Genomic DNA, 11,802 nt, shown 5'->3' with positions numbered 1-11,802 from the left:
GGCTAAAATTCTTCAGTACTTTAATTGTTCATCCTATGGGTAGACTGTCAAACAGTCGATAATAATTGCAGCTGAAGTGGAAGGAGCTGGAGGTATTTTGGGTGTAAATTCATGAGGCTCATCTAGCTACTCAGAATGAATACCTCTTTGCAGAATAAGCTACAGTAGCTAAAATCTGTCAAAAGTGCAAACTATCAACAGATAATGAGATGGATAATATTCATGCAGCATAATCAAAGTGTTTTGTACTGTGGGTGCAGAAGTCCCACATATACCTCTTTAATTCCGAGGTTCTCCTCCCGCTCTGAGGAAGTCTCTTTGCTCCTGTAGGGTGACTGTTGAATATTTCTGAAACAAAGTATTGTCAGGGAGGAGAACGCCAAAGATAATGAGGTAAATATTGGAATTTTTCTGTTTGATGCTACACTTTTGATGCTGCAGTCCAGACATAGACAATTTGATTTAGATGTATGAGCAGTAAAACGAGCAGTCACCCTGTTTACCTCAACAATTTGAGAGAAAGGTGAAGTGAAACTATGACGGTTAACTCTTAGTGTGTTCAGAGTGTTGACTGACATGGGTGTGAGCTGTGGTCATTCTCTTTTCACTGTGAGCTATTCCTTTACACAGGCTGATGTGCCATAGCGGGAGTTTGCAGGTTTTTATTTCAACCAAAGACTAAACAAGGTGACTTCATTGATCAGCTCCTCCAATATGGCTGAGGGTATACTTTACTTAAGCTGTTGGTTACAATGGATTTGGTAAGAAGCTGTTCACATTTCTGGATTGTATGTACTTTAAAACACAATATGCTGATTCAGAAATTATCTTTTAAAAGTATGTGATATTTTAGCCAAGTTAGTAGCATGGCTGTATGGAAACGGTCTGTCTGGTAAATATTACCTGTTAAACATCAGCATGTTAGCATTTGCCTCAAACCACCTTTTTACCTAAGTACAGCTTCACAGAGCTGCTAGTGCGGCTTTTAGTCTTGTTTTAAATGATGCACAATCAATGTGAGTGTGTGTTTAAAATTATTTTGATCCAAAAAAACTATTAAACATGCAATTAAAAATCCTTTTTGCTACTAAATACCCAGTGTTTATGAAAATATCAATGTTGACAATACTGAATTATATTATTATATGTAGAATTATTAATGTATTTTACAAATCAGTTCCACTCACGTATTATTTCCCTGTCTTTCATAACAAATCAATAAGCCTTGATGCATTGAGCCATTGAATTCAATAAATGTCTACAGTCTTTCTGCCTCCTGGCATTGTTAAGAGACTTCTTACTGGTGTGCATGATATATTGTACTAACCAGTATTCTGCGTGCAAATGAATTTAAATTGCTAATTATTTCGGCATAAAATAGGCAAGCTTGTCTGCCACAATCAGTGGTGTTCAGCAGCTCATGGTATGTACCAACAAACAACATGCCTGCAGGAGCATTCAAATCGTCATTTTCTTTCAATCTCCTCCTCTTTGATCATGATTTTCCTGTAAACAACAAACAGTATGTAACATTTTCACACTGTATGATGCTTTCAGTTATTTAGCGGCTGAATATAAAAGTTGATTGACAGGTCACAGAGGGGACTTATTGTCTTAACCTAATTTCCTTGTCGTGATTGTTTATAGCTCCACTTGCACAGCAGGGGGGCTGTCTAAAAGAAGCCAGTGACAACAAAGAAAACAATAACATTTATTTATTGATTCATAGGTTATACATTTCATGATATAATAGCGATATATTATTATTGGCAAAGATACTATAATCCAATTGCATTTCTATACATAAATACAAAATCTGAGGTAGGGCCTCAAAGATTGGTGACATTGAAAATAAATAAATGCATTTCACATATATGATATATATTTTCTTTTTTTACATCTTACACTGATTTTAAAACATATTTGTTATATATCTACTCTCTATTTTCAAATCAAATGATGTCATGGGCTGTTGGAGGCACATATCTATATCCATAGGCAGCAGTACCTCACATAGAACACACAGAAATATATGACATTACTCAAGTAATTAGAAATTTAACCTATGCATTCATAGGTCAGACAATAAAGTGCCAAAAAGACACAACAGACGTAACAATAGGAATACTGGTACCATATGACAGACGATAAGCTATTTTGTGGTGTTATTTTTGAAATACATACAATAATATACCATTAGAGGACATCTATAAGGCCAATGGTTACCTGAAGATGTTTTGTAACGTATTGGCAAACATCGAGGAACACTACATGGGATATGAATGGCAGTATCTCAACCTCCTTTATGCAGATGACACATTCCTTTTTTCTTCTAAAGTTTGTTTTCACTACAACCCTAGTTAAAGTAATCTTTCTTTGGTTACCTATACTGCCCAAAGTTGACTTGCAGGCAAAGCAAATTGACAGTTACTTTTTCTGGGTTTTTTCTTTTTCCTTCTCTTGTAAGAACAACAACAGCAACCCTCTGTTTCTTAACATTATGTAGAACAAAAAGCTCCCTAAAGTAAACATGCACAGACTTATACTATTGAGAGAGAGAAAGACAAGGATTACTATACATGGACATTGAGTTACAGCAACACAAACTGCACATGCAAGCTCTTCAGTGTTATATTTTATGAAGCAATGTGGTTTTAACTGAACGCTAAGCCAATTTTTTCTCAAAACAAATGCAGAGAAGCCCAGTAGAAATGGAAGCAGAGAGACACAAAGCACAAACTTATAGTTAGTTAGCTGTGGCCCTAAAGGAAATAATTACAATCTATCTCAGGGCATAAAAGGCTTTTATCATTCAAGTCCTACTACAAAGAGCATACTGTCCACTACATCCAACACATGATTTAAAATGCCAACCTGCTTCTTCGGCCACCCCTGCTCTCAAGTGAGCGGTTGCCATAGGATTGAATTTTCTGGGGAAAACCAGTTTTAAAGGTTTGTTTTACCCAGCTCAAGTTCACAATTAGTGGTCTAATTGTGCATCAGAGAAGAGAAAGAGGAGCATCAGGCCGAGGCATCCTAGGAAAAAAGAGTCCTGTAAATCTCCTCTGCTTTTTTCAGCTATCTACTCTGAGACTGGCCATGCAAACACTGGATTGACAGTTAAGTGGCGTTCAATAAAACTACACGGACAAGTACACACACAAGCATACACAGACATACATTATTATTATGTTTGAACAAATAGAGCCAAATGCACTAAGTCTTAACAAAAGCAACACTGTGGAGCAAGCAAGTTATTTAACAACAGGGCTTTTGTGCTGATTAATTGATTATGTTTTGTTTTCAAACCGTACAACCTCTTAAATCATATCTATGCTATTTTTATGTGAAGATTATGAAAAGACATGGCTTAAAGAAATAGTTAGGGAGACCCTTAAACCTCTGAGAAACTGTTATTGTATCCATACCTGCAGCCTCCATTTAAAACACTTAAGCCACTCAACAAGTAAACACCTGCAGTGATAAAAGCATAATAAAACCAATCAGGACTTGTGTCAACATGAAAATGCATATCCAACTGGTCAAGGCATGGAAAGGACTAATTTGCTTCTGAGTGGATACATGGTGTTACTTTTTGGTAATTGGTTGGCAGCACATGAACTAAATGTTGGCTGCCTATCATTTCACATTTAAAGAGGCTGCAAAGCCAATTGGACGCCTGCTGATCTGCAACTGACTGTTCCTTCAGGCTGCTGTGGTGTTACATCTGGCGATGACTTTTACGCCTTTTAAGAGAAACACTCTTATAGTAGCACATTTTTTACTGCTGATGTCTTAACAGCACAACGTAAAGGGATACATGTTCTATATTACAGTGATTTGACTGCTTCTGATGGACCACAGTGTGAGCAAGGCGAAAGTCGCTTAAAGAGTTTAATTTTCTGCATATGCAAATAAAACTGATCAGTGTGTTGAGGGTCAACAAACTGGCTAAAGAGCCAATTAAATTTCAAGTTGATTACAAGGTATTCGAAATTATATATATTTTTAATTAAACTTAACTAATTATTGTTTTCCGTCTTACTTTGTTATAAACATAATGAAAAGCAAAGCAAGATGCTTGATTTAGCACTGCACACAGTTGGTCAAAACAGGTTAAGTCACTCGTATGTCCTGTATAATCATCACAAGGCGCATTTAAGCAACAGCAAGCATAAAGCAGTGAAAAGTTATACTGCATTGAGGTCATCAGGAAGTATTTTGATTCTGATCCTTTGCCACACACTTCCAGACAGCTTCCAATATAGTTTATCATTAGGATGGCTCTATTCTCTGTTTCCTATGCACTGAATGCTATTATTCCTACAGCTACTGGAGTAGTCTGATGGAATTGAGTATACCTGAGACCCTGTTTTCACGAGGACACACAGAGAAGCAAGAGGCATAAGTCTGAAATGGCAAAGAGGTCTCTGGAGGTCTACCACAAACAACAAGAGACAAAGTACACTTCCAGGAAAGAAGGAGGCCATTTTCTAGTCTAATCTTCATCTACTCACACATAGCAGCTGCTCCTAACATTGTGAGGACGCGACAACACACACACACACTTACTACTGGAAGATTTTTTTTAAAGAAGTGTACACTTTGTACAAGATATTACACAGCTAGCAAGAGGAAACATGGGGTTCAGAGACATGAACACACACACACACACATTCTCAATCTGTCTTGCCAGCTCTCTCCTCTGCTGGAGGCTATACATATTACTGTATATGTATGTATGTGTGTGTGTGTGTATATATATATATATATATATATATATATATATATATATATATATATATTTCATACTGTTACTCTGCTGATGTGATTTACATTGTAAAGATGGTTTTCACAGATGGCTTGACAAGTTCACAACACATACAGCGATAAATACACTGTCTAAAATATATGCACAGAGTGACTGTCGAGACTTGAAAAGGTTAAATGGCCACATTATCACCTACTAAAGGAAGGATAGACTACTCTAGTGGTTTCCTACGTTAGGAATGTGCTACTTTACATTCTAGGATAATACAATAGAGGAGAACAGGAATACGTCTTAATAAATAGTCAAAGAGAGAGGGTATCACAAATGGTCCCTCAGATTCAGAGAGAAAAATAGACCCAAGCTTCTATCATACTGCAGAGTCATCCAGGCCAAAGTGTATCTACTTAAAGTGGTAATCAGGATGCATTCGCTACTCTACTGGGACGTAGGAGGCACAAATTGCAGATCTTGTAATCTATTTTTAACAAAGCAAGAGCAACTGAGCAATAGCTAGTGTGAATATACATCTATACTGCTGGATAGGAACAAAATGTGAAACAGTGCATACTGTGTTTATTTTATTTTTTTTTCTCAAGGCAGTTGATATTATTTGTATTGCCGATGGAATTTTGTACACAGATGGAACAAAACACAGATCCCCGTCGAGCTTGTTGAACTGTTGTTTCTCTGTCGCTCAATTTTCTTTTTGTTTCCCTGTGTCTGCTTGCACCAAGATGATTCATTATCTCTACACACAAATATGATGGCACACACACACACACAAACATACACACATGACTCCATAGGGAGCAGCTACAGTGAGTCTAATATTGCAAGTGCAGTCTGAGCTGTGTCATTTTATGACACAATTTTTCTCTTGGAATAAAGATCCCTGGGAAGGGTTCTGGAGTAATCAGTGGTCATGTGTGGGAGGCAATGATAGCCCATTAACCGAGTACAAAGCAGCAGTGGAGTAGACTCCACCTGGGCAGCCACTCCTCCCTGACAGAAGAGAGGACATGGTAAAGAAGAAGAGAAGGAAGAGGAAAGGGAGACTGTTTCCACATCCACGATACAGGAAGGAAGACAGGGAGCAAAGAGGGTGAAGTACAGACAGCAGAAAGAGAGAGAGGTGAAAGGGAGAAGAAGAGGTGGAGGTCGCCCCCCTCCCGGTGCCCCCCTGCAGGGGTTGGAGGTGGTGTGTGCGGTGCTGCCAGGGCGGCTGCTACTGGTAGGAGCCGAGCTGGAAGTCCTTGGGGGGCAGTTTGAGGCCCAGGGAGTTGGTTCCCAGAGGGTCCATCATGTTCTTGTAGCGTTCTCCACGGTGCTTCATCAGGAAAGGACCCCAGTCAGGCTGAGGGGAGCAGACCAGCTTCAGACGCTACAAGAGGAGAGGCAACACACAGCGGGTTTATACAAGCAGAGCATTTACATCAACTCATATCTACAGTGGGAGATGGGGCACAGAATTGTTTTCTCTAACAGTAGCTTCCTTGTTAAAGCGCCTATGTGTAGAATTTTTAGCGGTGTGCATGCCACAATATATTTTTTGATACTACCACTAGGAGTCATCTGAACTGAAGAAAAGGGATGCAAAAGGGAAGTTCAAACAATATATGATAGAGTGGATGAAACAATACTTTGTTGAAGCACCTTTGGCACCAATTACAGCCTCAAGTTGTAGTCTGAGTCTTGAGTATGATGCTACAAGCTTGGCACACCTATTTTTAAGTAGTTTCTCCCATTCTTCTTTGCAGGACCTCTCAAGCTCCATCAGGTTGGATGGGGAGCGTCGGTGCACAGCCATTTTCAGATTTCTCCAGAGATGTTCAATCAGGTTCAAGGCTGGGCTCTGGCTGGGCCACTCGAGGACAATCACAGAGCGGTCCCGTAGCCACTCTGTTATCTTGGCTGTGTGCTTAGGGTCGTTGTCCTGTTGGAAAATGAACCTTCGCCCCAGTCTGAGGTCCAGAGCACTCTGGAGCAGGTTTTCATCAGGGATGTCTCTGTACATTGCTGCATTCATCTTTCCCTCGATCCAGACTAGTCTCCCAGTTCCTGCTGCTGAAAAACATCCCCACAGCATGATGATGCCACCACCTAGCTGCATGGATGGTATTGGCCAGGTGATGAGCGGTGCCTGGTGTCCTCCAGACATGACGCTTGCAATTCAGGAGTTCAATCTTTTCTTTTCATCAGACCAGAGAATTTTGTTTCTCATGGACTGAGAGTCCTTCAGGTGCCTTTTGGCAAACTCCAGGCGGGCTGTCATGTGCCTTTTACTGAGGAGTGGGTTCCATCTAGCCCCTCTACCATACAGGCCTGATTGGTGGAGTGCTGCAGAGATGGTTGTTCTTCTGGAAGATTCTCCTCTTTCCACAGAGAAACGCTGGAGCTCTGTCAGAGTGACCATCGGGTTCTTGGTCACCTCCCTGACTAAGGCCCTTCCCCCCGATCGCTCAGTTTGGCCGGGCGGCCAGCTCTAGGAAGAGTCCTGGTGGTTCCAAACTTCTTCCATTTACGGATGATGGAGGCCACTGTGCTCATTGGGATCTTCAATGCTGCAGAAATGTTTCTGTACCCTTCCCCAGATCTGTGCCTCGATACAATCCTGTCTCGGAGGTCTACAGACAATTCCTTGGACTTCATGGCTTGGTTTGTGCTCTGACATGCACTGTTAACTGTGGGACTTTATATAGACAGGTGTGTGCTTTTCCAAATCATGTCCAATCAACTGAATATACCAAAAGTGGACTCCAGTCCAAGTTGTAGAAACATCTCAAGTATGATCAGTGGAAACAGGATGCACCTGAGCTTAATTTTGAGTGTCATGGCAAAGGCTGTGAATACTTTTGTACATGTGATTTTTTTCGTTTTTTATTTTTAATAAATTTGCAAACAAACTTCTTTCACATTGTCATTATGAGGTATTGTTTGTAGGATTTTGAGGAAAATAATGAATTTAATCCATTTTGGAATAAGGCTGTAACATAAAATGTGGAAAAAGTGAAGCGCTGTGAATACTTTCCAGGTGCACTGTATGCCTGCTTATATTTCGTTTATTACTGAGAACTTCACTCCTCCTGTTTGTGGTTCTTTTTGGTCCTGTTTGATAAGTTCATTCCCCATAATGGGTAATGTCTACTCTTGTGACCCTGAGATGATGTAAAGACTAATTTGATGCCTTTTCTAAAAATCAGTCAAAACATCAAATTAAGAAACTGCAAAGAAAGTTATTGGGCTACTCCTTTTGCTTGTAAAACATCATCAAAACCTGTGGGGCCTTTGAAGATGTTTTGCAGCAGTACCAGACAATATCACCCTAACGTATGAGTAAAAACTAAGATGATTATGAATTTATTACAGTCAAACACAGAAAAGAAATTAAAGTGTAAAGTTGGAGAATGGTCTGTGATTGAGGCTGCTGTCAGAGCTTCTGAGGGAACAGAGACGTTAGGAGAGAAAGCCACGATCATCATCATCCATTTATCTGAGTATTTGAAAGGGACCCGTTGGACTTCCCAAAAAATATCCAAACGAATATCCAAGCCAGCAGCCCGTCTCTCCCTGCTAATGAGCAAAGGATGAGACTATGGATTTTTCCGACAGTGTGTGTGTGAGAGAGCGTGTGGGACAGTGTGTGTGTGCGAAGCAGACAAAAACAAAACATACGTGACAATATCTCGTCACGGCTTTGTCTCAGTTATTACCTCAATGAAGGTGCCGGGGGCGAGGTACATTTTAATGACGAACATGATGGGGATCCAGATGACGGAGCAGATGACCATGAGCCAGCCCATAACCATAGACCAAGTGGGGTAGGTGTAGTCCTCATACGTCATCACCTTCCACTGGTACAGACTTAGTCCCAGGATGCCCTGCACAGACCAGGCAATCCAGGTAATGTATGTTAAATGAGATGCCTGCTCTCTTACCTTCAAGAACTACCACAGTGTCCTTGAGCAAGTCACTTCAGCTTCTGATCCAGTGATGCTGCTCAGTGGCCACAAGTATAAGGCTGTGATTGTACTGGTCAACTCCACAGGTATAAAAACTGCCAAGTGTAGTTGTGTTTGCAATTTTCACAGAATTTTTTTTCTAAAGGAGTAGTTCATTACCTGCAGAATGTTTTTCCTGCTGCAAGAGGACACTGTAGTTTAGAGTAAACAATGTTCTAATGATGGGGTGTGGGAGGCTGTAACTTGACTTACAAGGCAAATGTATAAAACAACCCGTACAGCTAAAGAGCAAAATTTGTGCATGTTGTGCTGTAAGTTTGCAACACAACCTGCAAATCTATTACAGGTTTTATAGTTGTTGCTATTTGTACATTTGTTCTGGAATCCAACCATCATATATTGCCTTTTAAATTTGTGAAGGTTATCTCTATACTATATAATACTTACTGATCATGTAGTATGTACTATAGGTACTGGACACACAGTTAAATCTTACTGGAGTTCAATACAAATAATGGCAGAAAAACCCCAAATCCTTCGGGGAAACAAATCACTCTACAGTTCATCCAGAGCTAATGAGTAATGAGAGTAATGCTAAACTATGAAAGCATACTTGAGTGATTACTTCAAAAGTAATTTATTACGAAATGACTTGCCTTTTCTGCGTCCTTCAGATGCAAATCCTCATTGGTAAGAATAAAAACAACTGTAAATCTTACAGTTTTGTGACTGCTGTACCCTCATGTTGCTGAACTGTGTAATACTTTTCTGCATTAAACAAGGACTGTACAGTAGATTTCTTCCCAATTAACTGTGCTGAACTTAGGACACATAGCTAAAGCTGTGTTCACTGTTCCATATAAAGAAGAAGATGGATGATAGTGATTCTTTTTACTATATGAGCAGTGAGTACAAAAAATGGACAGAGTTGAACAAATTCTACCTCCTATCTACAGCATTTGGCTGAGAATGATTAGAATAAGACAAAGAAAAGGAAAACAAACAGAAAAAAAGAAGGCAGACAGAAATAAATTAGCCTGGGGTTGTGCATCAATGAGCTCCCCGAGGAAATCTGATCTCCCTTGAGAGCAGCAAGATGACCGGCCGGCTTGACTGCTGCTCTATTTGTCATTGTCACCTATGCTTTGGAGCTACAGTGGTTTCCATTACAGTTACTAACATTAATGCTGGCCAGTGTCCAACACTGACATTCTGGTAAAACCCTGTGCATTGCTTCTGCTACACAGCATATGACACATAAGTGGCCATTTTACAGAACATGTGTTCTCTGGAAATAAATGTAACAGCGGCAGAACTGATGTCACACCAACTATATTGCAGTTACTATTTTGAAAAACACAAACAACTTGAGACTTGGTGACATGACAGGAATTAGAAGGAAGAAATAATTTTCGATTTCCGTGTAACAGGAACAATTTCTCCGCTGTTCCTTTCCAATTGCAAATCAATGAACTTGAAAGGCGTCAGTGGAAATGGAAACATTTTAAGCTGCACATGTCAGTGTGTCTGTGTGAGTGTGTGTGTGAGAGAATACAAACATACCGTCAGAATTGTTGGAGTCACAAAGGCCCAGCAGATTCTCCAGAATCGGTTTGGCTGGAAACCAATCATCATTTCAATGTCCTCGCAAAACCTCTGCAGACCTGCAGAGAAAAAAAAAAAGAAGAGAAATAAAATAAAAGAAGAGAAATGGGAGAAAGTGAGAAAGAGCAGACACAGACAGTGACCTGGGTTTAATAACGTCCCTTAAAAAAAGGACCAGCAAATTCAATCCATCCTTATGACTGTGTGTGTGTGTGTGTGTGTGTGTGTCTGTGAGAGAGACAGAGTTTCTGTTGTCCCTGAGAAAAAGCAAGGGAGCAGATGGCTTCATTCCTCTGACTTTATTGACAGATAACAGTGAGTGACATGAAGAGGCAGAGTCACACAATCATTTCAATATGTCACCTGTACTGATGCTCTGACAAACTGGAGGAGAGACTTTTGCTTTGCTCCTTGGTAACAGCCTTCTGACACATACACCTGAGCTCTCTGCCTGTGTGTGTGTGACTCACAGTACATTACAACAGCGACACCTAGTGGTCGTGGCTGGAATAACATTTTGTACACAGCAGAGAAAGGGAAGTGAGAAATACTGTCCAACATGAAGGACTTCTGGATGATCAGCCTCTTTTACACATAGACAAAGTTATGATACCAAAACCAGTCATTTTGACTGTTCTGTTCAAACAGTTAGGTGTTTCAGATATTTTTGTATCGAAGCTGCAGCAGCTGGTTTAATGAGCTGACATGCAAGTCAAAGATCTTTAGATTTTACCAATTTTCGTATAGTTTCATCCAGTTTTTATTTCGGAATAAAAAAGCCTCCAAAACAGCATTCAAAGCCTCATGGGACACTAAAACTCTCATCATTAAAGGGTCACTCTGCCAAAGGCAGTTCACCAGTCATAGGGAGGACTATGCAGCCTGTGTTTTCTGGAGCTCTGGGGGTGCTTAGTCAAGTCTGAGAAAATTACTCTGGTGTCTCGGTTTTGGGCTTGAAGACCACAAAATTTTAACAGAAGGCCTGAGTCACAAACTGAGGGTGTGGAGTTTGAAAGACACAGGCATTTACCAGGCATCAAGGGTCTAACAAAAGATGCTATTGAGCTACAAATAGGAGATGTAGGATCCAGTGTTTTTGGAGCCTGACCCCCTTCATGAGACTAAGTCAGGGTATATAAACCTTGATGCCCCACACCTTGTCAACTGGACGAATTTCAGGAGCACGTAAAAATAAATGCTTTTATATTACTTTTATGTTTTTGACTGTGCATTGTTTCTGCAATCGCTGCATTCCTGTCATTAACTGTATGTGTTTAAGCTTGGTTTTCTTTCTTTTGGGATAATAATGAAGTTGAAGGTGATATTTCCTGAAGTGTCCACATCATGCCCACAATACATCTGACAAACTAAGATGTATTGTGGGGACGTGCTCCTCAGAGAAATAAAGAGTAACTTAACAGCCCCTGACAATCTTGTCTTTGCTGACCTCCAGTGGTTTAACTTCTC

At 40.2% G+C, this 11,802-nt stretch overlaps 1 protein-coding gene across 3 annotated transcripts in view; it reads right to left on the bottom strand.

Moving 5' to 3' along the window:
- Positions 1 to 1,697: 1,697 nt before the first annotated feature.
- slc6a5 (solute carrier family 6 member 5) overlaps positions 1,698 to 11,802 on the bottom strand; it is a 30,031-nt gene continuing 19,926 nt past the window's right edge. For all 3 annotated transcript variants that reach the window (XM_044192136.1, XM_044192143.1, XM_044192128.1), the window contains 3 exons: positions 10,294 to 10,394; positions 8,482 to 8,649; positions 1,698 to 6,152 (listed from right to left, as the gene is read on the bottom strand). In XM_044192136.1, the coding sequence (XP_044048071.1) occupies positions 5,997 to 6,152; positions 8,482 to 8,649; positions 10,294 to 10,394 (425 nt within the window). In that variant the 3' untranslated portion in view covers positions 1,698 to 5,996. The remainder of the gene's footprint in view (positions 6,153 to 8,481; positions 8,650 to 10,293; positions 10,395 to 11,802) is intronic.

This window comes from Siniperca chuatsi, linkage group LG1 (genome assembly GCF_020085105.1).
Source record: "Siniperca chuatsi isolate FFG_IHB_CAS linkage group LG1, ASM2008510v1, whole genome shotgun sequence".
In the NCBI taxonomy this organism is placed as follows: domain Eukaryota; kingdom Metazoa; phylum Chordata; class Actinopteri; order Centrarchiformes; family Sinipercidae; genus Siniperca; species Siniperca chuatsi.
Note: the sequence above shows the minus strand (reverse complement) of the source record. Positions and strands in the feature narration are given on the sequence as shown.